This window comes from Chrysemys picta, chromosome 4 (genome assembly GCF_011386835.1).
Source record: "Chrysemys picta bellii isolate R12L10 chromosome 4, ASM1138683v2, whole genome shotgun sequence".
In the NCBI taxonomy this organism is placed as follows: domain Eukaryota; kingdom Metazoa; phylum Chordata; order Testudines; family Emydidae; genus Chrysemys; species Chrysemys picta.
Window position 1 is genome coordinate 19,242,811 of NC_088794.1, and position 25,024 is coordinate 19,267,834.

Here is a 25,024-nt window from a genome sequence, read left to right on the forward strand (position 1 = left end):
CCAAGCCAGCAAAAGGGGATTGGACACTGAGGTTCTCTTTCCTTTTCAAACCGGCAGTGCAGCCAGGCATAAAGCATATGTCACTAGTGCTTCAGCATTAAAATCATGTTCCAGAGCTAGGCAACGAGAACAGGAGCAAGTAGAGTCGCATGAGCTACAAAAATCTTGACACAGGACAAGAATAGGCGGGCTACCAGTTTGATATAGTTCAGTCTCTCCGTAGTTTTATAGTGCTTTACAGTCATTGTTGGATCTGACAGAAAAAGCCCCTCAACTATTATTAGCAATGCTTTCTACAGAAGTGGAAGCATTCGCAATAGTGAAGACTTATTAGTTCTCCATTTTCATAGTTTGTCTGGAATTCAAGAAAATATCTTACTTTGATTACTGAGGTTGCTCAGAAATGTAAAGGGAGCCAACCCCTTAAGGGAAGACCTGTTGAAAAATTACCTACATCTTACCAGACAGGACAAAAGAGTCTCTTGACTTCTACTGTAAACCCAAGGCAACCATCACCAAGAAGTTGGCCTACCATGACTGGTTGTATGGTGTTCCTTAATGTTTACTGACTGTTTACAAGCTGAATATTAGTCTTGGAAATGGAAAGTATGCCAGCTATTTCTTGGTGATGACTGCCTTGGGTTTACTGTAAAAACTAAAGTCATGTCTGTGCTACAGCAGTGCAGCTGTAGTGCTGTAGTGTAGATGCTTCCTATGTCGATGGAAGGGGTTTTTCCAAATTCACCTCTCCAAGAAGCAGTAGCTAGGTCGACGGAAAAATACTTCTATCTACCTGGCTGCATCTACAGTCCCTGTTAGGTTAACATAAGTTGCACAAGGTGCAAAAATTTTCACAGCCTGAGCAGTGTAGCTCAGTTGATCTAATTTTAACTGTAGACGAGGCATTAATCTTTTTTTTTTCCTTCTGTATTTGGTAGGATGCAGGTCATTTTTTCAATAGGACCCTACTTCAAGGTGTGGAAGTGGAAAAAGGGATAAAGGGAATTTGAACACAGATATTTTAGTTTCTAGAATAGAGCAAGAGTCAGGCTAACACTAACTCTAATAACGCGAGACTTTAAGGCAGGGCCTGGGCAAGTGGGGGAAAAAACTGTAAGAGATACTGTTTTAACCTTGTGTTAGATAAGAATGGAATGCAGACTGTAGCAGAAACTGCTGAGAAAAGTAAGATATCAGGAAGGAATATGAATAAACAAGATGCGGCTGCTGATCATTATTGTATGCAACAAAAGGTATAAATCCTTGCCCTAATTGTTTATCTGGCGGAGACCTGCCTAGGAAGGGGGAATCCCTGTCCGTGCATACTCTCCCTCTTGCAATTGCTTGAGAATGAATTGTTGCAAACAACCTAAGAGTGAAGACTGTGTTTTCTTCCACAAAGGTTTGAGGTGCTTTTACGTTTCTGGGCAGTAAGGAGGAGCGCTAGTGGCAGTTGTAGGATTAAGTGGGTAGTGGTGTGTGCCCATGTGCTGTCTTGGTGTGGGTGGGGCAGAGGAGAAATATTTCAGTCTGGCTTTGAACTTCAGTAGCTAACATAGAGACAAGGACATTTGCATCTGAGATGTTGACCTTTTTACACTAGGTGCTTCAGGGAAGGGTGCTATTCTGTTTGACAAACATCCTAGCACAATACGGCAACATAAATAGTAAGTAGGAATCTGACCCAAAGGGATTTTTAGTGCTGGCACTTCAAGCACTTTTGTATGACTTTCCTGGGTGGTTTTTGTTTTAGCCTTTGCTTGCAGGATGCAGTGTTGTGAGAACTGCTGCAGTCTACATCTGCTGCTGCTGTGTTTTCTACTTACCTGTGCTCCAGTAGCTTAGAAATATTGGAGGCCAAGATTGCTGTCCAGGAATTACTCCCAAATATTACCAGAATCTAGATATTTTCGGCCACTTTCAGATGATCTAATTTATGAGAGAATCAGATCTGAAAGCATCTAAATGTTGATTGCTATGAGAGCCGCTAGTTCTGTTCCTTCTCAGTCTGTGGCAAATATGCGTATGTGATACAAACTTAATTGTTGTTCCCACAAGACTTGAACTTGTAAACAAACTAGCTTATTCAAGTAATCAAAACATGCTTCAGAAATGTGTGACGTTAAATTTCAGATTCAGAACTAGTTATGTTCTACAGTCCCTTATCCATTCTTGCAATTGGCACAACCCTTCAGTAGTCTGGAGTGTATTTGTTTCACCATTACTGGCTTTTACCTGTGGTTTTTCACCAGTCCTATTTAAAACTGTTTACTCCTAGGCTGGGTTTGCTGTGTTGGCTTTACACCCTTTAGCATCCTAAAGGAAGATCCTTTCACTCCATGTTGTTTCTTCTAGCTAGGTACAATAGTAATTATTTTACATTTCAGAGTTAACAGTTTATTGAGCTGAACTGGGCAGCTCATTTCTCAGAGCTGTTGTTTCAGCTGTCAGTTTACACTTGCTTCACAATTTGGAGGTGGTTATTTTTACAAGCATAATGACTAGATAACTTTTTTTATTTTTAAACGAGAGCTTAGATTCTGAAGCACAAAGTGGCAGCCTCTAAAAGTACCAGTTCACCCAGCTACCACAGGCTTACCCAGTACAGCAGATCCATCCTCGAAAATAGTGATAAAACTTTCTCCTTCTCTCCTTTGCAGTGAGGATTCAGAAGAAAAAGATGTGAAGACCAAGAAAGATGATTCACACTCTCCAGGTAGTTACCCAGCTGCTAACACATAGCCAAGTAGGCTTGTTATAGGAATATCATCCTTGTAATATTCCTATAACAAGGATTATATTAAAGTAAAGGACTAATGATGCCGACAGGAGTAGTGTTCATAATACATAGCTCTGCCGTTGCACCTTAACTCAGTTGCTACCCTGTTTCCCCGAAAATAAGACATCCTCCGAAAATAAGGCCTACTTACAGTTTTGCCTCTCGTTGTAATATAAGGCATCCCCCCGATAATAAGACCTCCCCGATAATAAGGCATCCACCGATAATAAGGCATTTTTCATTTCTGAAAAATAAGACATCCCCTGAAAATAAGACCTAGCGCATCTTTGGGAGCAAAAATTAATATAAGACACTGTCTTATTTTCGGGGAAACAGGGTATCTTTGATTCTCCTGTTCTTTCTAGTCCTGGTGGACTAGACCACCAGATTTTCTTCCTTTGTGATCTAGTACTACTGAGACAAGGTGGATGAGGTAATACTTTTATTGGACCAACTTCTGTTGGTGAGAGAGACAAGCTTTTGAGCTATACAGAGCTCTTGCTCATGTAATGCTAGAGTAATACTTCCAGCAAGGAAGGCCAAAAATATTAGTCCACTGTACCTGCCACTCTCTTATGGCTCCAATGCATATGTTCCATTGAGAAGTATTTGAGACTTCATTTTGTCACCATTTTCTCCTAGATGAAGACTTTGGCAGCGAGGATGATGACTTAGGAGCAGATGATGGCAAAGCTGACAGTGACTATGAGAGCTCTCAAAAAAGCAAAAAAGCAAAAAAAGCCAAACCTGAAAAGAACAAGAGAGCCTCCAAATCCAGGAAAAGGCCTGCAGGTAAAGAGGGTAAAAACAAAGATCTTTCCCACTGTTAAGCGACTGTTTCGGGTATGTTGCCCTGAAATCAGTCCTGAGCTGGCCTAAATGTTGTGACTGAATGCCAAAGATCCAGAAAGCAAAATCCGAAGTTAGGAACTAAGTATACTCTGTGCTTCATCTCTCTAGCAAGTTATGTGCTCTTCCTTCCCTCCACCTCTCCTTTAGATGAAAAGTCTGAAACCCCTGCTGTCCTGTGCCCCCACTTTTATCCCTAAGCTTTGGGCAAGTGGGTGGGAGGAGGGGAAGCTCAAGGATCGTTGACTAGTGTGAAGCCGTTCCCTGACCTCATTCCCCAGCGTTAGTACTGAGATTCTTCTGCTTTTCCGCATTTTTATTCAAGCTTCAGTCTGTCAGCTGGATGGAAACGAGAGTTTAAATAACTTACTACAGTATTTCCCAGTTTATTCTGCTCTAGAATCACAAAAATATGAGCGCAGAGTCTATAACCATCATGAGTGAAATATTTTTACAATGAAAAATATAGTACTATAATGCAACATTGACTTGAACAATTTGAGTCAGTGTTCAGTTATGTTCAATGTGGGAATCATAACTGTCATATTGTACAATAGCATTTGCTATTAAATTTACATTAATGATATCTGACATTTATAGAGCATCTTTCGTTACAAAGGATCTTGGAAGCACGTTTTCACTAAGCAGCACTCTGCTCTGTATTAAGAATGGGTCGGTGCAGGATGCTGAGGAAATATTCCTGTTATGAAAAAGTGTCCTGGTTCTTAAGTTCATGGTTAATGGACAAGACCTCAAGGTTGAGCCCTTTCAAAACCATATGCCTGATGTAGGGAGAATTTTGACCACACTCAAATAACCAGCTATGATAGTTACCCAGCAAGCCTCTCAATTCTCCTGCTTTATCAGGAATGATTTGGCCTTCATTTTGCTCTTACCACATATTCCTGGCTTGCAATAGGAGCTATGTCATGAGTCTTCATTGCAACATGGTGAATTTTGTGTTACAGAGGACAGTGAGGATGAGAAAGAAGACCACAAAAACGTGCGCCAGCAACGGCAGGCAGCATCCAAAGCAGCTTCCAAGCAACGAGAGATGCTTATGGATGATGTGGGCAGTGAGGAGGAAGAGCAGGAGGAGGAGGAGGCACCATTCCAGGAGAGTAAGTAGAGGGGGATTGTAATGAAAAACATACTAAAGCAGCTGTTTGGAGTAGTGTGACTTAAATGTAGTTAACTTCTTGGGCGTTGGATGCAGCGTGCTCACTAATGCATTCAGTGTTAAGGCATATCTGTTCAAGGGATGAATTAAGTTTAGCTGTAGTGTAGTGTATCCTTTTTTTTGTCTTAAGCTCAGGGCAAAGAGGTGCATGACTTGATACACTATCCATTTTACAAATACTAAGTCATCACCATAAAATAGGTATCTTTACAAACATTGTCGTCCGCTATGAAATATTTACAGACGATAAACTGAGGCACAGTGGTAAAATGACTTGCCCAAGATGACACAAGTATGTGACAGCTTATAGAACTAAGGTGTCCTGACTCTTACTCCTCTCCCATGCACCAGTCTAACTGCTAGACCACTTTCCTTTCTTTGCACTTGGAAGAGATATAAAGGCTTCTTCACAAACACACACTTCCTTTCTCTGTCCCTGCAGAAGATTCTGGCAGTGATGAAGACTTCCTCATGGAAGATGATGATGATAGTGATTATGGCAGTTCAAAAAAGAACAAAAAAAAGGTGGCCAAGAAATCCAAGCCAGAGAGGAAAGAAAAGAAAATGCCTAAGCCCAGGCTAAAGGCTACAGGTGAGCTTACTGGACGGGAAGCCACTTGCTTCAAAAAATGAATATTTTTGCAGCTGTAAGGATCAGTTAGCAAGGCTGTGTCTGAGTGTGTAAATGTCACTCTTTCCTAACTGTTCATCTGCTTAAAGGAATATTAGTCAAATGATTTTCATCATTGCTTTTCTGGAGATTAATAAAGCATAATTAGATTTTTAAACTACTTAGCACTTCAGAATTAACTAACAGCCTTGTGAAGTAAATAAGAATTAAATCAGTTTTACTGATAGGGAAATTGAGACAAAAAAAAGATCATGCCAGTGGCAATGTTGGGATGAGAACTCTTGAGTTCTTAGCTTCCAGTCCTGTCTCTAGTCAGCTTGTCCTGTGGTGACTTAAAGTAGTTGACACTTGGGCCTAACAACCTTGAATAATCACTCCATTTATTTCAATATGCAGACCTCTGGATGTAGGCATAGCTATATAGAGGTGCACAGATATTCAAATTACTGAATGCATTTTTATTCCACTTTTCTAGCTGACCGTGAGCATGAGAAATGTTAGCCTAAAGGAAGCTTTTCAACAAATGAAAATGCCTTGAAATAGGAGTCTATGATGAAAGTGCCTTTGCAGCCACAAACTATACCATTACTACTACGACCTTACTGTACCCTATGTTTTTCACAGCTACAGAACATGTTGCAAAATTGTGCTTCAGAATTGCAGCTTTCTTAAAAAGAAAAGTTACAAAACAAGATTTTTTGCCTTCATGGTTGTGGAGAAACTTTCAAAAGACATTTGGTTCATAATATATTGTTGGCTGCGGGGAGCTTAGAACACTAGCAGTGGGATTTGAACGGTCTTGTTTTTTTGGGAGGGGATGCCCATGAGCTCCATTGTTCTGTGGAAGTGAGTTTCTCTCTTTGAGATGCCATGGAGTTGAGCTTTTGTGCTGCAGGTAGCTGCTTACTTTGATGCCACAGTGCTGCCATCCAGCAGCTCATTAAATCTTGCAATTAAATGGTTTGTAAATATCTTTTAGAAACACTTTCCCTTGAGTTCAGGCTCTTAAATAATCTTGCATAAGAGTAAAATGTCCTTTTTAGATTTATCAGGCATCTGTCTTAACACTTCTTATTTTCCTCTGAATGCCTACAAACATTGAAATGAATCCATAATAAAATAGTAGCCTGGTCCTAAAGTAATTTTTCCCACTCAGGGTAAGCTTCAGAAGACAGGCCTCACAGCATGCCATTAACTATAAGTAGATTGGCATTCACTTGCACCAAAGATGGTGCCTCTTAGCTTGTCAAAGCTAGCTCACGTGTGGGCTGAAATATGTGACAAACTCAAGGGTGATGGACCCAAAGTAAAATTAATATCACAAAACTAAAATATTGTCAGATTTGTTTTAGTGTAGATAACTCTTCTGTAACTTGTGCTTCACAATTCTCTTTTTCTGATGTAAATAACTTAAACTATAAAAGCGAGGACACCCTTACTTCACTCATTGTAGTCCCAATGTTACCCACACTATGAAGTCCCTCAAAATGAGGGACATTTGAGAAGACTGCCGAAGTTTGCTCTCTGTTAATGAAACAGATTTGTGCTATTGACAAACCTAATATGAAGGCTAAGTCTGAACTAGAACACTATAATTGCATGACTTTTGATATGTGATAGGCTTTCATCAAGGAGTTCTGGTGATGACTTCAACCAATAAATTGGAGTTTCATCTGATTGAAAATGAAAAGATGGAGTTTTTACTCTATGTGCCAAATTCAACACTTCTCCTACTGATTTGCCTATCCCTTACTATCTCCTGTCAGCTTATTTGAAAGTAAATGAGAATTATGGATTTTTCTTTTCAATTGCTTTCCTGCCTCTACTGATTTCTCATTGCTCAAGTCATCTCTTACTTTGGATATGGCATCATTATCCACGTTAACAGTTTGTTGCTCCAACGGCATTAATGCAGGACTCATCTTTGCAAGTATCATCTTACAAAAAACAACCTGGATTTGGTTTGGAGAATACATTTTCCAAGTAGAGGTTGTTTGTGTAAAGCTGTGTGTAAAGCTTTATTTATGTAATTGTAGCTGATCTCATGAAACTGGTGCTTTGCTTTCTTTAGTGACACCCAGTCCGGTGAAAGGCAAAGGGAAAGCAGGCCGCCCCACAGCTTCAAAGGCATCAAAAGAGAAGACCCCATCTCCCAAAGAAGAAGATGATGAGCCTGAGAGCCCCCCAGAAAAGAAAAAAAAATCAGCCAGCCCTCCACCAGAGAAATCGGGGGATGAAGGGTCTGAAGATGAAGCAGCCTCTGGTGAAGATTAAATGGCAGTTTGGGGAGCTTGTTTTGTTTTTTTTGTTTTTGTTTTTAAATAAGAGGAAAAGAAAACATACTTAGGGGTAGAACACGGTTTTGGCTGTGGCTTGACTCATGGGCTTTGAATGCTGTCTTTGCTTTCAACTGTTTAATACAGTATCCTTTTTTTAAAAGAAAAAACCCTTATTCAGTAATGTTTTTTTGAAGTCACTGTTCTCTATTGGCCATTCTGTTCTTGTCCCCCACCAAATCTGAAAGCCATTTAAAACTAAATGGATCACTTACTAAAAATTATATATTTTTGAAAGGATGTTGCAGTTGTGAAGCAATAGCATATGAGGCTGATACTTAAAAAATTATACTTACAAATCATCAAGTAGCATAGATTTCCCAAAGCTGAAAAGGGCCTTTAAAACTACTGTTCCTTATTGGAACACTCAACAAATTCACCTTCCATCATGTAGTTTCAGTTGACATAAATTCATTCCCTCAGAAAAAAGGAAGTTAATGAATTCTAAATAAGATCTTTTTACCCATATTTAAGCTTGTTGGGTTCATGCAACTATTTTTAATAGGCAATATTCAGGAGACTTATAATAGTCCACCTTAGTGTTTCATCCTTTAGAAAGGACTTATCCAATAAGGACGTGATATCCTTTGTCTCTGGCTGGGTAGAATTGCATTCTGCTCTTGGCAAAGTGCATTCATTAGGCTCCGGACCAGCAACCCACCAGCTGCTCATACCCATTACTCCTGTCACTTTTCATGGCTGGATATAGTTAGGCAGAACGTGGGAGAAAGTTTTGAAACAAAATTTTAAAGCCTGGTTTTCTTATGATGATATGGGAGTTTTTTCTTAGTCATTTTAAGCAAAAAATTAACTTAGTCTCAAACTAAACTCTAGTTGGGATGAGGGGGGTGGCCTTTTTATAAATGTGAAGCAATGGATTCCTGTAATGCCACAGTCTCAGATCCCATGAGTCATGCTTAAGTGTTTCTCTCCTCTCTTTCCGTCTGTCCTCAGAAAGGCTGTGTAGTCATACCTCTCAACCCTCTCCAGCTATAGTGTTTGGATGGCAGACTCCCACCAGTATAGAACATAACTTCACCCCACCATCACTTCTATTTCTTCTCTCTCCTCCTTCCTGCAATGTGGGAGTGTTCTTCATGCTGATCCCACACCCCTATATCTGCGCCAAATGAGTCAGCTTTCTGCTATTGAAGCCAAAACACTGGCTGAGTAGGAATTGGAGCACTAATGGGAGGGAACAGTGTTGATGGCAGTGTAGCAGGACCGTGGTGCATACAAAAGCAGGCTGTCCCACCAAATTCAAGACACTTGATGTCTGTGCAGTGGCATTTTATTGTGCTTTTATCAAAGCAGCCATATCTCCTTTAACCCTTAGGAATAAAAGTACACAGGATTTTTCCTTGAAACCTTGATACAGGGACTGCAGTATTTGTTGGTGGAAACATAAAAACTGGACTTGATATCTTTTTAACCCTTTGTTTTCTATATATCTTGCACGTTCTCTCTCATAGCTGGCAAGCTTGACGGTCATAATCTTTTCAGTCAATTATATATGTTCTTAAACTAGCCTCTTCAAGGTAACAAGACAGCTAGGGAGTTGGATTTCTGGTCTTGTGTTGTTGGATTTTTAAGGCTGTTGGATTTCTGAAAGCTTTCAGATGGGATGCACTACTATGATCTGGGAGGAGACCTGGCAGAGTATCCCATGGAGTCTAAAGACACTGAGCTAAATGTGGCGCTAAAGACACAGAATGAAATGTTAATAGCAACCAAGTCATTGTCTTATCTGATTCATGGCTGTGAACCTCATTGGGAGGCTGTACATTATCTTGGCATATACATCTTAAGTTCTCTAACTCTCAACTAGGAGACTAACATTGCCACTATAATAAAGGCTATCCATTGTAATTCTGTACTTTTAGGGGTTTAGCTTTGCAGTACAACTTCAGGCTGGGTTGTGATGTGACTGACTTGAGCAAGAAGTGAATGTATAACTTTCCCATCCAAATATCAGGAGAGCAAAAAGTCTCTTGCAATCCTTAAGTGAAACTTTTCAGATCATAGTCCTGTAATTCTTTAGTAATGTAGAAAAAAATTAAATGAACAACTTCCTAATGGTCAGCTATGTGGACACTGCATGTAAATTGACTCTTGGTAACATGCTCCTCCATGAATGACTTTCTGGTCCATGCAGATAGTCTCTCTCAGTACAAACTACAAGTATACACACTTAGGCCTTTCTTGTCTATTGGGTTGTTCATTCGCACTTGTTTTTTTTTTTAAGTGTACTAGATTTACTAAGAGTATATTGCCTCCTGTAGTAGATCTGGTGAATCAGCTAATTGTATTTTTAATTGTCTAAATACACTTCGCCCCTAGACCAGATCTGTTCTGAAGGGTGTACGTTTTTTGTAGTTTCCATTAAAAGTATTTTTTCCTTTTTAACAAGTTAAACTAATGTCCAGGCTATGATACATACCTGAAACCTGGAAATTCAATGTTCAGACTAGACCTCTGTTATGAACTCAAGTCTTTGGACTCTGGATTCTCTCATACCTGCCAATTATGGCCCTGAATCTTTGTAAAATTGTTGTTGTTCTGCTTGTGTATTCATGACTAATGGCTGACATGACAGGATGGTAGGATTCTTAATTTTGAATCTGTCACAATCTGAACACTATGTAAATGCTACATTTTTGTTTGGATCTTTGTAACTATTTCTCTGTAGGCTAGTGTTTTGGTAGTACATGCAAACACTAAATCACAGTGGTCTAGATCCACTTGTCTCCAGGTTACCCTCTCCGTTTGGAAATAGAGCAGCTCATTTTTCCTGCAGATAAAAAAATTGTGAAGACAAAGTTTTTGTTGTTTTTTAAGACCAATTGAGCATTTCTGATTAGCAGTAGACTATTTTTTTAAACATGTCCTTTTAAAAGTTTTGTTTTCAAGCATTTTAATTCCATGAAGGGAAGTAATAGGGCGCCTCTTTTTAGGGGGCGGATAGGACTGGGTTCCTACTTCAAAGAGCAGAAATAGTTTCATTCCTGTGAGAAGGCTTTAAAAACAATGAGCAAAACAGATTGCGGCTTCTGCCTCTTTTCCACACACATTCCCCCACCCCTCCAATCTCCCCAGGTCAGTAAAGAGTTGAGTACCCGGGATAGATTCTGATCTGTTACCTAGGTGTACCTTTGGAGCACCTCCACTGACGTGAATGGGTTGCTTCCAAAGTTGCACTAATCTAGCACCTGTCCTGGTTTCCATCCTAAAATGGCAGCTTATCCATTAACTTCCATCAGAGCTTTCTGCTTCAGGACCTCACTACAACATTTGAGTTTGCATTTGTATACAAACAGTAATGTCTTTAACAGTCCATTCGGTGTGGCCAGCAAAGGTTTACAAACAAGATTTTACTGATGCTTGGAGATTGCATACTAAATCCTAATGTCAGACAAATATGGCTGTATTTAATTTCTGTTTAAATCCAAAAAACATAAATTCAACACGAGTGTCAAAATTCCCTTCAATAGAGGATTTTTCTCTTTTCAAGTTAAAATTAGATGGGGTTAGGATTTGGAGTGGATTGGGGGTGAGAGCAGAATTTAGATGTAGGAGCAGTTTGGGAAGCTTTTAATAATTTCAGTGTTCAATCAAACTATCATGTTAAAGCAGAGAAGTGTGTGGGGGAGAGGAAATGGTGTACTGCTGTCCTGGAGTGAATGAAAGGGTGGGTAGATAATTGTTCTAAGCATGCTCAGTTTCTGCACCACCATGTGGCTGCATCAGGAAGCAAAGAACTGTTTGTACAGGGGCGGGAGCAGAAGATATATTTGACTTTTCAACGTCTGTTAATCCAAATGTACACTGGACAGTTAGCTGAGGCGCCTGGGTTGGGGAGAAACTAACATGCTGGAAGCTTTTGAGCTGTAGAAATTGGTGCTTTGCTTGATGTAATTTCTTTGTGGAAGGTTTATTTTTATAACAAATCATACTGGTGAACATGGTTTTTAAAAAAACACAAATTAATCCCTGACTTCAGCTATTACAAACTTTTCAGAACAATGACACCAATACTGTCCTTGGAAAGCACCTTCCAAAATCTACCGTGTCCTTCTTTAAGATTTCCCCACCTCAGTCGATGACTGGCATTTGAATGTCCTTTTTCATTAAAATCTTTATGAAAACATAAATGTTTCTCTTTCTAAGTCTAGTCAAGTTCTCCCTGTGTGCTGACTCTGTGTATCAACCACTATTGGAAAGATCTCTGTAAGCTGCCCGCCCCATAAAACTGCAGGGAATTGAATGATTCCATCAGTCTGAGCATGCTCAGTGTGACTGCAAGACAGCATGGAGCATATGCTTTGTATGTCAGGGGCAAGGGTTACATATATATTTATATATATTGGGAAGGGCAGGGTGGGATGGAGAAATATTCAGTCAACTTAAGCCACACCAATGTGTGTGAAAGCCCCTGAAGTATTTTGTGTGTGTGTGTGTGTGCGCGCGCGCGCATGGGAGTGTCTGATAACTTTATCCCTCTGTGCTCTGGAAACTTGTGAATTTTACTTTTTCCTGCAGAAGCAATTGTTACAAAAATTGTAAATAAGAGCTACATAACTTGTTTTACCATGAACATGTCACAGCAAACCCTAAATAACTACCCTGAAACAAAGGAGGAAGAGACTCCTGGTGGGGCATTGGGCCCTTAACATCAGCAAGGCATCACTCAGTGGTATGCAATGAATATTTGTCTTGAGTATTCACAGCCCTGTTGGGCTTTTGCTAAAATAAACCCCCATCACGTTCTGCACCTCTTCCCCCATTAGTGGCCAGAAAAAGGAGAGGGGCTGCAAATAAAGGACTCTTTCTACTGGTCCATGACCTGAGAGAGTGTTGCTAAACATGGCTCTGTCATCACTGGGCATAAAACCCCCATAAGGGTTGGCAGTCCTTGCAATACCTTGACAATATGAGATCTGCAGCATGGTACTAGGAGTTAAGTTTGAATGTAACGTTAATGCTTTATTTAAAAAAAAAATTTTTTTAAGGGGTTGAAGTGAACATGACTTCGTTGACCATGTTCGTGAATTATAGATGCAACTGCATTGGTAGAATTGTGTGATGGTCTTTTGTGCTACTTAATTTTACATATTCCAGTCTCTGTATGTACCTGCAAAGAAGAAAAAAGTAACAAAACCCTGCTTTGCTTTTATTGAGGGGTTCCCAGGACTGTGTACCTGCTCCCGAGCTCTGTTTTAAGTATGTGTATCCTTCGCTTGTATTTTGTATTAAAAAAGAAAAAAAAGAAAGAAAAAGAAAAAACCCTTTATCGTTCAGCATGTTGGAATTGTGTCCCCTCTTATTTTTCTCTTTTTGGAATATATTAAGCAACTTATTCTTCTGTATCTTTTATTTTCTTTTGTAAACTTTTTGGTTTTGTTTAAAAATGGCTTTATAAAAGGGCTTTTATAACCCATAAATATGCCTTGTGTAATTTTTCTGCTATTCTAAGGCAGTAGCTACTGATTGTTTTCTAGTGTATAGTAGCTCTTCTGCATTTGCTTTGTTTTGTGACCAGTAGTGATGTCTGAAACACTGTAAACCTATTAATTCATCTCCTTTGCAATATTTATGCTTTACTTTTCATCTTCAGAGGCTAGTTGGTCCTTTGGCCAGAGCAGTTTTGCTGTTTCACCAGTCTGGGAAGTGATTGAAAGAATCTAATTCCCTTCTTGCTTGTGAGCAGAGCGCACACACCCTGTTTCCCACACAGCTATTCCTTTGCAAGATGAGGTGGTGGGTCATGCTTTAAGGATTCGAAATGTGTTGAAAACTTAATGGAAATCAATGAAGAGGAGAGACAACACTATTTAACTTTGCATATTACACATCTTTGGGCTTCCTGCAGCAATCGCTAGCCTTTCCTGGCTGGCCTGATATTTCCTGCCAGTAACACTACATACTATCATACATGAATTCTTCATCTGTGGTTGTCAGATGAGGGAACCCAGCAAAATTTAGGCAGCATGTGCACATTGTGTGTGTCCTTAAAATGTGACAGTTCAAATTAAGATAAGCTTGTGACAAAATACGTTCAGTATTTCTCCGTGTGTTGCCACCTATCTTACAGGATGTCTAAGTATAGATAGTACACACAGGCTAAAGATCAATACCCTCCAATCTGCTACAAGAAATTATATTTCATCTCTAGCTATTAGAAAGTTTAAAGCCAAAACCGTTGACAGTCTTGTTTTGAGCATATTAAGCTTAGCCTACCACTGTTGAGACATTCTTGGGACTATAATCGCTCTGTCAAATTCTAAAAAGTTGCCATAAGGAGGCAAGGTGACCTTGCAACACTTGGCAGTGCAAATATTCCTTTCATGCAGCAGAGGGCGTAGCTTGATCTCGTATCACAATTTTTTTTCCCACCCTCCTAGTACAAATAGCTTGTGAGTGGTGTGTTTTACAATGTATTGTATTGCAATAAGCTTTTTTTTTTTTTTTCTTCTGTTTGTGATGAGCTGGCAGTTGCTCTGGTACATTTTACAAGGCCTATTTCAAACAAGTGAAAACTGGAAATACTCAACTCTTGATCATCAGTTTGTTAAATCTTGCAGCATCTTGTCGTTCCGATCAGGAGTGTCTGTCCTCATGTTTCAGGACGGAAGCCACCTGCTTCCTCTCTGGGCTTAGGACCAACTTTCCCCCATAAGTGTCTTGCAAAATTGTATAAGGGCCACAATAAACGGCCAAGCACGTGCATTCATCGTTATTCAGCGAAGCACTTGAGTACATCCTTAAGTGTTTTGCTGAATTGGGGCCTATATATGGGGGTCTTACACCTCCCCTGAAATACCTGGTACTAGCTATGGTCAGACTGGACTGAACTAGATTAACCAGATCAGGGGCTTGCGCTGGTATGGAAGTTATGTTCCAAATTGAAGTGTGGACTGATTCATGCCATTTGTTGCATATATCTGCTTCAAACGCTGCTGTTGCTTGTGCATTGTCATATCTCTGTGTTAATGGAACTTGAATTCCCATTGATGGTGGTAAAACAGGATCTGGCTGTTAAGTTCCTCTAAGTGTTTGGAATTACCCTCTCTACTGTGCACTACAATATAGAAGCACATTGAATAGCTGTGTATTTGGCTTCCAGCTGATACTGAAATGTGGTCAATAAGTCTCAAACTGAAATCTGATCAGCTCTCTTCCCCTCTAAATGCCCCCGAATTTCCTGCCCTTGGCAGGTCTACTAACTCCTTGCTCATTTAACTTGTTGCATAGTGTCCCTTGAAATTGGTCCCTTTTTGAATGCAGCTGTGGCTGTAGTATTATAAACCTTAAACATTGTTAAACTGCTTCAGTTAGAGGATGGGAGGCCAGTAGCATGTGCTGTAGCATTTTTTGGCCCGGCAAGCAAATACGGTCTTCAGTGGCGCAAAGTATAAATATGTGAAGCAGGGGCTGGTTGACCAGATTATTTCCAAGCAGTGCTTTAGGTGCAGGATTGCCCTCTGGCAATGCCCTTTCTAACATAGGGTTGTTGGGATCTCTCTTGCAGCATTAAGATCTCAAAGCTTTTTTTCAGTCGTTCGAGCCCTGCCATGTGTACATACAGCTGTGTGGAACAATAAATCAGGAGTGTTGCAGCCAGTTGAAACTACGGGACATTTTTTAGCTAAGCACAATATAAATACCTGCAGTAAATTCTTTATTCATGCACAAAGCATCACATCTACTAGGGGCTCGGGACCTGTGTTTTAAGGCTTTTAGCTGTCTTCCTCCCCTCTATTGAATCTTCAGATGTAACACGGGCTGAGTATCTTCCTTCCTGCTATCTTCTGTTTGCAGAAGCTGAAAGACATAAAAATATAGTGGCTTTGTGGCTGGGGGGGAAAAAGTACTATTCACATAGGGATTAAGTACCATTAGTGAAGGATGTGTGGGGTGGGGAAGTAACAAGGGAGCAATATTCAAGTCAAATAAGTTCTCTTTCAGAAGTTGTCATGGCTGTAGTGCCTGCTGTCTCTGGATGAACAGATTCCCAGCACCGAATATGACAACAGGACTGTCCACTGTTAAGTGCATATCCTGTAATGAAAGTCTGCCCAGTTCAAACCTTTCATAGTATATAGTAACAGGCTCGTAAAAATAGGTGAGCTAGAGGCCCTCTCTATCCTAGTGAAGAATATAGACTCCCTTAGTAAAGCAGTAGTGAGATTGCTGTTTCATGGCCTTTAATCACAAGCTATGATTTTTTGATACAGGGCACAATGGAGAGAATAATTTCACACCCCATCTTTCTGATCTTACTGTATCATCTAGCTGGGCTGAGACTGCCTTTCTTTTATCCTTGCAGAAAGTGTGAGATGTCTGAGCAAACCAGCATCTCATAGTGGTTAATTTCTTAGGTATGGTTTTCATGTGACACATGACAAAAATAACTAAATTTAATCTTATTTCACTAAAACCTGGAGGCCATGTGGCAAGCAGTCAAGGTGAATCAAGCAGAGAAAGACGCTAGAGAGATACCTGGAGCCCCCTGTAATGTGGGGAAAGACTGCCCTAGGGAATATGGAATAAAGAGGAGACATGCTTCTGAAAAGGGTATATGTCTCCTGTACACCTCCTGCATTAGAGAAGAGCACTAAATGTATAAACCCCGAGATACGATCTGAGTGTTTCTCATTAGCTTGGTAATAACGTGTGCTAATAAACATTTCCAACTTTGGAGTTTATGTAGATCAGGAAATGCTATACTTTGGTTTTCTATCTATAGACATAAGTCACTATTCCATTTCTGTTATGCCCCCTGGGGGTTAGGCATTGGACCCATCTCCACTATGAACATGAGTAGCTAGCCTTAGAACTAATGCGATCAATAAACTACGCCTCTTTTTAAACTCACCAGTGAGTAAACTAAGTGCAGAACCTGACCTAGAGTTTAAACTCCTGCAGTTCTCACTAACTTTACTTTGGTCCTCTGTCTGCATAGGAGATTTGATAAACAATGAAGGATGTCCTGGAATGAAATATAGATGCAATTCTCTACAAATTTTGGGAAGGGTTTTTATTGGCATTTCATTTACATTCCATAGTTCTAAATTGTGCTTTAACTCCCAGTTTGACTTAAATTCATTTCCAAGCGTCTTACACAAAGGAGACTGGTATTTTATTTTAATAATGACTTTGTCTTTCAGGTTGAATAACATCATTTATGTTTTGATAGATAAGATGCTGTTCCTAACAGCAATGAATTTCCTGTTGTCACGCTATCTCTGTCCCATAAGCAGTTCTAACTAGATATTAGGCCTTAGTAGGAGTTTTTAGTTAGTGTTATCAATTAGAGGTTTCTCGGCACTGGGTTCTGTTAACTTAGTACACTACAAACATTTTCCCTTTCAAGCATTTTTGATGAATGGGGGAGTTTAGGGTCATGAGAACTGTCCTCTCCCCTTTTCTGAGATGAAGTTAATACTGATTGTAATGCTTTACTCTTTCTGCTGACTTTCAGCCAGAGGTCTCTGTGTTTTATAACGAGATCATTTGAGCTTTTTCTCATCCCTGCAAAGTTAGGGTTTTTTTTCCTGTTTTGCCATCTGTAAACTGCAGATAATAAACTGAGAGAAAAGTTGAAGTTATTTGGCCAAAGTTACATAATGTAGTAAGTTGTCCATCCAGGTATCTTGGCTCCACTATACTGAACACTATACATTACTGCATTTTGCCTTTATTTCCCCTCCTCCCCCCGCATGTAGCTGAGGCCTGACCTGACATAAGTAATGGGTTAATAATCCGTGCTGGTAGACAATTCTAAATGTCCATAAAATCTATATCAAGCTCTGTTAATATAAGAGCATAACAGCCCTGGCTGATTAGACCCCTATACCTGAGTCGCTGACATGATTTTCTTGAATTCTGAATTCGGATGTAAACTAGAGTATTTGATGGGCTTGGGCTTCAGCTTAGAGGTGCTCTAAGTTTTATTTCTTGCCATGCTGCAGTCTTTCCTCCCTCGTCTGGGCTAGTTACTTACCCTCGCCCTGCTTCACTTTCCCCACCTGTTAAAAATACTGGACAAACCATTAGAGAATATGTGGTAGGGACCAATCCTCCATTAACTGGGGGAGCAGACCTAGGCGACTTTTTCCAGCACTGACATCTGGGCGTTGACATTTGATAGGTTTCCCTATAATAATCCAAATTATGGACAGCTGAGTCCATTTCTGGATGAGATTTATGCTCCTTAGCAATGGGAATATTGAGAATTGTATCTTTTGTCTAGTGCTATTGTGGAAACGACTCTGATCCCATTCTGACAGTGCCTGTTACGTCAACTGAGCGCTCGTTCTATCAGACAGAGGGAAACAACCTCTAGGATAACTGCTCCGGGGTTTCCAGTGATGTTGCGTGCTTCATCCCCAGGCTAAGGCCCCTTTTTTCCCTGGATAAAGAAGTGCTTTGCTGAATGTCAGTGACCCTGTCCTAGGTTTCCTGGGCTACTGGGGCTGAAACTGAAAGATCAGTAATAATATTTAGTAGGATTTATTAAACAATTTTTAAAAAAAAATATTGGCCCATTCATCCCTTGGGTGGGAGTTGATGGAGCTGAGCAAGAGGTGAATATTTCTCCATTATATAGATAATCATCACAGCTCCTGTGTGAGGCAGGTCAGGATTGTTAGACAGGAATCCGTGTCACAGCTGGGAGTAGAACACCAGCATTCCTGGCTCCTAGGACTGTGTAGAACTCACCTCTCCTTGGAAGGATGGGTGGGGAAATAGAAAGGGGTGGAAAGGACAGGGGAGAGAGACAGAGAAAAGACAGGCCATTAGGATGGAGTTAAGTAAATAATATCTGTTGTAGCTACATGACCACCCTGTGCCAAGCCCCCTGTCTTGGGTGGGCTGCAAGTGCAGAACCCAGCCTCCCACATGCTTCTTGGTCTTCTCCCTAAATTTGCCACATATTCCCTTTTCCTTCATTTACAGAGCAGCATCCTTATTCTGACACTCCGGTAGTATCAGTTCAATAAATCTTAAGGACTGTATCCTGCTCCGGGCAGGGGGATGGTTTTCACTATCTTTGCTAGGAGCCTGAGGGCCCCAAAAAGCCATCCATGTCATCAGGCAAGGATTTAGCATTTCTAACAGCTGCCTCCAGCCAGCGCTTTGTGAATGAACGTAGCTGGAGCGCCTTCCTTCTGTGATAACTTCCTGCTTCCATGGTGCAAATCTTTTAGAATAAACACTGGGAAATATTTGCACAGTGTTTTATAAACAGGGTCCATGGTGTTTACCTGAAGCAAATATCTTCTTATCAGGCCATCAAATGCTTTTATAATAGTAGAGGTGGGAAAGGGAAGGGAATTAAAAAAACAAAAAAAAAGATTCCAGATCAGCTGGTTTGACTACAAATTTCTCCTGCAGAAAAATGACTGAAGTGATTTCTGCAAATATGTCCTTGTTGAGTTAATGTTCCAGGGTTCCTGCTTCATCTAGTAATCATTGACTGTTGGCTGGGTTGTTGGCTTCTTTGCTGCTCCAGCCACCCATGCAGCTGGGTTGCTAGAGCACGTCCCCATGGAAATTCTCCTTGCAATCCTGGCTCCAACCATCTCCATGTCAGATTGTTTGTATACAACGCAGCACTTTATCCACAGCTCCATAGGTTGTGTTTACTTGTTTGATCTTAATACAGGCAATAAAATAAATTATTCCAATTCAGACTAGGGGATTGGGCATTGTTCAGGTTTGCCAGCTGAGAGTTGTGCACATCTCAGGGGTGCACAAGTCTGTGCGTATGGATGTGGTACGCTGTACATGTGTGTGGATATCTATATTGCTGCCATGCTAGTGAATGTTGGGATCTTGCAGGTCAGTTTCCCCTTGGAAAGATTAAGGCGGAGAGCAAACTCTCTTGATTTTTGCAACAGCTTTTCCATACAAAATTATGTCACAAAGCAACACAGCACGTCTCCAAAGACTGAACAATGCTCATGTGCTAAGAAACAGAACTTCTTACAAAACCTAAACCTAATTTCCCCAATACTAATTTCTCCCTACTGTTACTCACACCTTCTTGTCAACTGTCTGTAATGGGCCACTCTCTTACCATTTCAATAGTTATTTTTCCTCCCTTGGTATCCTGCTAATTGATTTATCTCATTAGACTGACCTCACACTTGGTAAAGCAACCCCCACCCTTTCATGTATTTATACTTGCTCCTGTATTTTTCACTCCATGCATCTGATGAAGTGGGTTCTAGCCCACAAAAGCTTATGCCCAAATAAATTTGTTAGTCTCTAAGGGGCCACAAGGACTCCTCGTTGTTAGAACTTATAAAGGCTTCTCTACGTGGTGCCGTAATGCGTACCTGTGGAGGCGCACCAGTACTCCATTAATGCACACTAAGGAGTTTCTAGAGCATGCCAGCAGGGTCTACACGAGCTAGTTGGTGCATATTCAAATTCACAACCCACTGTTGCACATTACCACACTGTGTAGATAGGCCCTAAGACCATGTGTAACTCCTGGTGACTCCTGCCATAACAGTACATACATGAGTCTGCATATGCCTGTGTTTATGGATAGTCTCTGCATGTTCAAATGCACGTGGCATAAGCCTTCTTTTCACACGCATGTTTCTAGGCAGGTGTTACTAGCAGGGGATGGAACTGACATACTGGGATCCAGCAAAAGCAAGGAAAAAGAGATGCCTCTCATTCAACCCAGGAAAGGCTTTGCATTGTTAAAGTAACGAAAACAGCCCTAAGCAAAAACCATCCTTAAACCTCCCGCACCGTGAGAGCTTTGTTGCAGTTTTCTTTGCTCGGGTGTCAATACAGTTGTGACTATAGCAGGGCTCCAGGCTGGTTTCTCGGACCAGTGCCACTAGCCTGGGTTCCACTGTAGGAGGGAGGAGGCCTTTGTGGTGCTTTTCATTCAAAGCAAATGTCACTCTCTCCCTGCAGCCCCTATTTGTGTGGGCTCTGACTGCTGCGCTTGGTCTCCTTCCGCTGCCACCGCGAAGAGCAGTAAATAAGCTGCAGGGTGCGGACTACGCCACAGCTCTGCAGTCACCCAGCTCCATCGCCATCCTCCTCCCTGCTGTGGGAGAATATTGTCTGCTCAGGAGGCAGGGCTGTTCAATACAAACTGTAATGTGGGACTGGCCTGAGGCCTAGACTCGGGCAAAGCAGCCAGAGGTCTCTCTGACCCAGTCTCTGCAGTCCCACAGGGCCTCCTCCTGTTCCTCCTCTAGGGAAACAGGGCTGTAAGCATCCTCCGCAACAAGATACCTGCTTTCCTGCCCTGTCATACGGCGGGGGATGGATTGGGAAGGGAAGCCGCTGGGGGCGGGGGGCGCACAGCCACGGGAGTTTACAAAGCTCTTTGCTAAACAGCAGTAGAATGCTGGGGGAATCAGGATTCCTGGATTCTGTTTCCGCTCTTGGGAGAGCAGTGTGGACTGCCGCTTACACACACATTCTGAAAGGCAGCAGGTCTGCAACTTGGTCCTGCCATCTTAGAGGTCTGGGTTCTCTTCCTGCTTCTGCCAAAGTGATCATTTGCCATCTCATTTATTGTGAAAAGAGGGTGAGAGTAGGGGGGTGATAGCTGCCTCCCCTATTAGGATAAAGGCATATGAAACCATGTTATAATAATAAATGGAGCTATACGTATCTCATAGAGCTGGAAGGAACCTTGAAAGGTCATTGAGTCCAGCCCCCTGCCTTCACTAGCAGGACCAAGTACTGATTTTTGCCCCAGATCCCTAAGTGGCCCCCTCAAGGATTGAACTTACAACCCTGGCTTTAACAGGCTAATGCTCAAGCCACTGAGCTATCCCTTCCCCCTGAGGATAAAAATCTTAAAGTGCACACAAAAATAAGCTACTGTTGGTGGAAGAGGTCAGCTTAGAATGCGCTCCCAGTCCAGTTCACAGTCCTCTAAGCCGAAGGGTATTTGGAGAGTGATGCTGTTTCTCTTATCCATAGAAGCAGAGAGGGGGAATCCAAGGCTCTTGAGATGTCTGGAGATAGGGTTGCTTTTTCCCCACCAGGCAGGCTGGCTGTCAGCCTGTTCAGTAAAAAGATATTTTAGTCTGCCCTGGGTTGACACAGGGTCATTGACCAAGAGGCTAAGTGGTATGTTCTTAAACTGGATTGATCTATATTCCCGAGTCTTCCTTACCACATGATCTTTCTTGGCTTTTGTTTAATTAAGCCTCCCTGAAGTTAACACTGCTACAGCAGCATGTCCTAGTCCTCTCCTTTTGCGTGCCCTCCCACCCCCGAATTCAGCTTCCAAACTGTGTTTAATTAAAATCCAGCTATAAATAAAACGTGGCACATGCACATCCTGGAAGGCTCTTGGGGCGGTGAGGAAAAACCGCCTCCCAGGCTCTGAGGGTGGGGAATGTGTGCACAAGGCTGAACTTCAAATAAAAGGACAAGTTTCGAAAGTGAGACTCTGTCACAATCTATGCCTCACAGGCCACCTCCAGGGACAAGGAAGACAGGGCTGGGCACTTTAGCTTGCACTCTCCCTGTTTGTGTTTTACATCCAACCGTTGTTTTTCATCAGATACTTAGACTGCAAGCTCTTTGGAACAGAGACTGCCTTTTTGTTCTGTGATTGTACAGCGCCTTGCACCTGCGGAGTCCTGGGCCATGACTGGGGTTGGCAGGAGCTACAGTCATACAAATAATAAGTTCTGAAAATATATTGCAGTGCTTTAATACTCATGGTGCGTTGCCCTTCCCCTCTGAGAAGTGGATTGAACTAATTCACAATAAAGACACCCTTATTCCAGAATAAGAGTCTCTACACAGGCAGTTAATCAGGAATAGCTATTCCAGAATAACTCCCCATGTAGACAAGCCCTAAGCCTTTAATGTAAGTGCTTATAGGGCATTAGCAAACTTGTGGGAGACTCTGCTATCCGTTACTTGCCTGGCACTGAAGGCCTGTAAGTCATGCAGCTGCGCCAGCCTCAAGCTGTGTAGCTATGGTCGAATGGATTCTGTGTAAGGCTGGCGATGAGGGATCCATGTTCTATTCCCACCTCTGCCACTGACTCTTTGTGTGACCTTAGATGCGCCACGTCCCTGCTCTATGCCTCAGTTTCCCCAGGTGTAAAGTAGGGGATAATGATAGTTACTGTGAGAGCTATGGATACCAAGAACTAAGTAATTGGCCAATCTGGACACCTCAACTTCTTCCATGCTAGGACCTTTACATCCATCACCTGCCTATCCAGCATCCTGGAATCCTTTGGGGGCAGTACTCTTCATTAAAGCCATCCCTGGATATTGACTGGATGGCTCACGGAGTACATTAGCTGCAAGTGGAGCAAACATGCTTCAGGGATTGGCTGGAGATGGGGGATGGGAACTAACAGCTTGCTTGGTGTCTGAGGCAGAAGAGAAAGCAGTTCCCTGTCTTTGGCTCTGCAGGGCTAAGTGGAGGAAAAGTGAGCAGCTGTGACTTGCAGGGAGCAAATAGGCAGATGAGAACAGAGCTATTTTCCCGTCTCTTTTTATGTCTAGCCCCACTAATCAAACTGGGCTATTAAATCATAAAGCAGAGCGCCACCAACCGCACCCCAGTGAGCTGGAAATCCTGCCCCAACAGCTCTGGCTGCTCCACCTGGTGACAGAGAGGCTTGATTGTCTGGCACCCAGACTGTGCAGAAGTAAAATAACCTAGTGGAAGGGGAAGGTGGGACCAATGCAGGCCCAGCACGGAGCTGGTCTCAGGAGAATCCCAACGCGATGCAGCAGTGTGGGATGGAATGGAACCCGCCTCCTTTGGCCTCCAGCCGCCAGTTGCTTAGGAATCCTGCAGCGGGGCACCTCACTCAGGTCACAGGCAGTCAAGGCAGCACACCCGTGTCACAGCGGAATGGAAGCAGCGTAAACGTGGAGGGGGAGGAGGAGAGAAGACTGTAGGGCAGGGTCAGAAACGCTCTCAGAAGGAGCTCAGGCAGATGTCCCCGATAGATAGGTTCTGCCTTGGCTTCTCCAACTGCTGCCAAACACGTTTGCTGTCTGTCCAGCAGGGTCTGGGCGTTTCACCATTAGACTGGTTACAGGTCAGTTCTGGCCGTTCTACAGCAGGACTCATTTCCCACATGGTGGGGGGCCTGGTGGAATTGCTGCCAAGGCTCTCTTGGACCAAGCATCCACCCAGAATGGACCAGTATTCTGGGAGAGGAATGTGAGGCTCCCTGCCCCATGTGTGTGGGGGTCTTCATCGGGCTGGGAAGTGGTAATGGACTGATGTGATCTATTTTAAGGAAGGGAAAGGGAGGGAAGTGGGTGTGATGGGAGGCTGCTCTTGGGTTGGGGGTTAGGGTGGTGAAAGGTGACCAAGATAATGCTTGTCCTCACTGCAGTCTCCTTAGCTCAAGTCTGTTGTCCTTGGGGAGCTAAGGGTTAATCAGCTGGCGAGCTCCAGGAAGCCAGGTGTTAGCTATTGATCAGAGTGTGTGTAATGATTAGTGACAGGCCAACTGCCAAAGGGCCTGTGTTAAGGTTCAGAGAAGCAACCAAAAACTCAAGAGATGTTTAAGCTGCACTGCTGGGGTCTGCAGAGGCTGCAAAACACCAGGAGAGGCCTGGTGTTCCCTGCTTCATTCATACAGGGTTGGGTCCTCCTAACGTACACCTGTTTTACACTGGTGTCAATCCATTGCTTTCAGTGGGGTTACTTCTCACTGATGCTGGTGTAACTAAGAGGAGACTCAGGCCTATCTGGAAACCAGAGGAACCCAACAACAATGCAAAGTTACAGGAAGAAAACGTTAGCAGGAAGGTCATTGCTTTCTTTTAAAAGGTTTGATTTGCATTTTACACAGCAGCTCGGGCAGGCTATTTCCCTTGAAACAGCTCATGCATCTGTAGCAATGACATGTCTTCTGGCAGGGATTCCTGGTCTGTTGCAGCCAGTGGGCAGGGCCAGGGACAAAGGACAAAGCAGCTGGGGTACGGTAGACATTGTTCATACTTTTAGCTGCACCCCTGCCAGGGAGGGCAGGAGACTGAACATGCTGCCTACAAGACATGTGATTACTCTACGGGTGAAAGGAAACCGAGGTTAAGAATGCAGTCTGGCAAGCAGCTGAGTGAATGCTAAAGTGTTTGTCTCACATTGGGCAAATAGGGTAGATACACCTGAATTTCAAACACTGCCTAGCAAAAATCAAACAAGTTTTGTGGGAAGCTTTTCGCATCCCCTGCTGCAGCCGCAGCGACACTGGGCTGCCAACACTGGG

The 25,024-nt window shown here is 42.3% G+C and overlaps 2 protein-coding genes across 4 annotated transcripts in view; both read left to right on the plus strand.

The window, feature by feature from the left end:
* LOC101931242 (ras-related protein Rab-7L1) overlaps positions 1-13,216 on the plus strand; it is a 44,423-nt gene extending 31,207 nt beyond the window's left edge. For 2 of the 3 annotated variants that reach the window (XM_042848999.2, XM_005306430.5), the window contains 5 exons: positions 2,661-2,716; positions 3,422-3,571; positions 4,597-4,749; positions 5,251-5,400; positions 7,511-13,216. In XM_042848999.2, the coding sequence (XP_042704933.1) occupies positions 2,661-2,716; positions 3,422-3,571; positions 4,597-4,749; positions 5,251-5,400; positions 7,511-7,713 (712 nt within the window). In that variant the 3' untranslated portion in view covers positions 7,714-13,216. The remainder of the gene's footprint in view (positions 1-2,660; positions 2,717-3,421; positions 3,572-4,596; positions 4,750-5,250; positions 5,401-7,510) is intronic. The other variant, XM_042849000.2, reaches the window with a different exon arrangement.
* A 2,032-nt stretch (positions 13,217-15,248) lies between these two features.
* The window catches only part of SLC45A3 (solute carrier family 45 member 3), a 67,429-nt gene continuing 57,653 nt past the window's right edge, over positions 15,249-25,024 (plus strand). The window contains exon 1 of the mRNA XM_065591514.1: positions 15,249-24,585. The gene's annotated coding sequence lies outside the window, so the exon portion shown is untranslated. The remainder of the gene's footprint in view (positions 24,586-25,024) is intronic.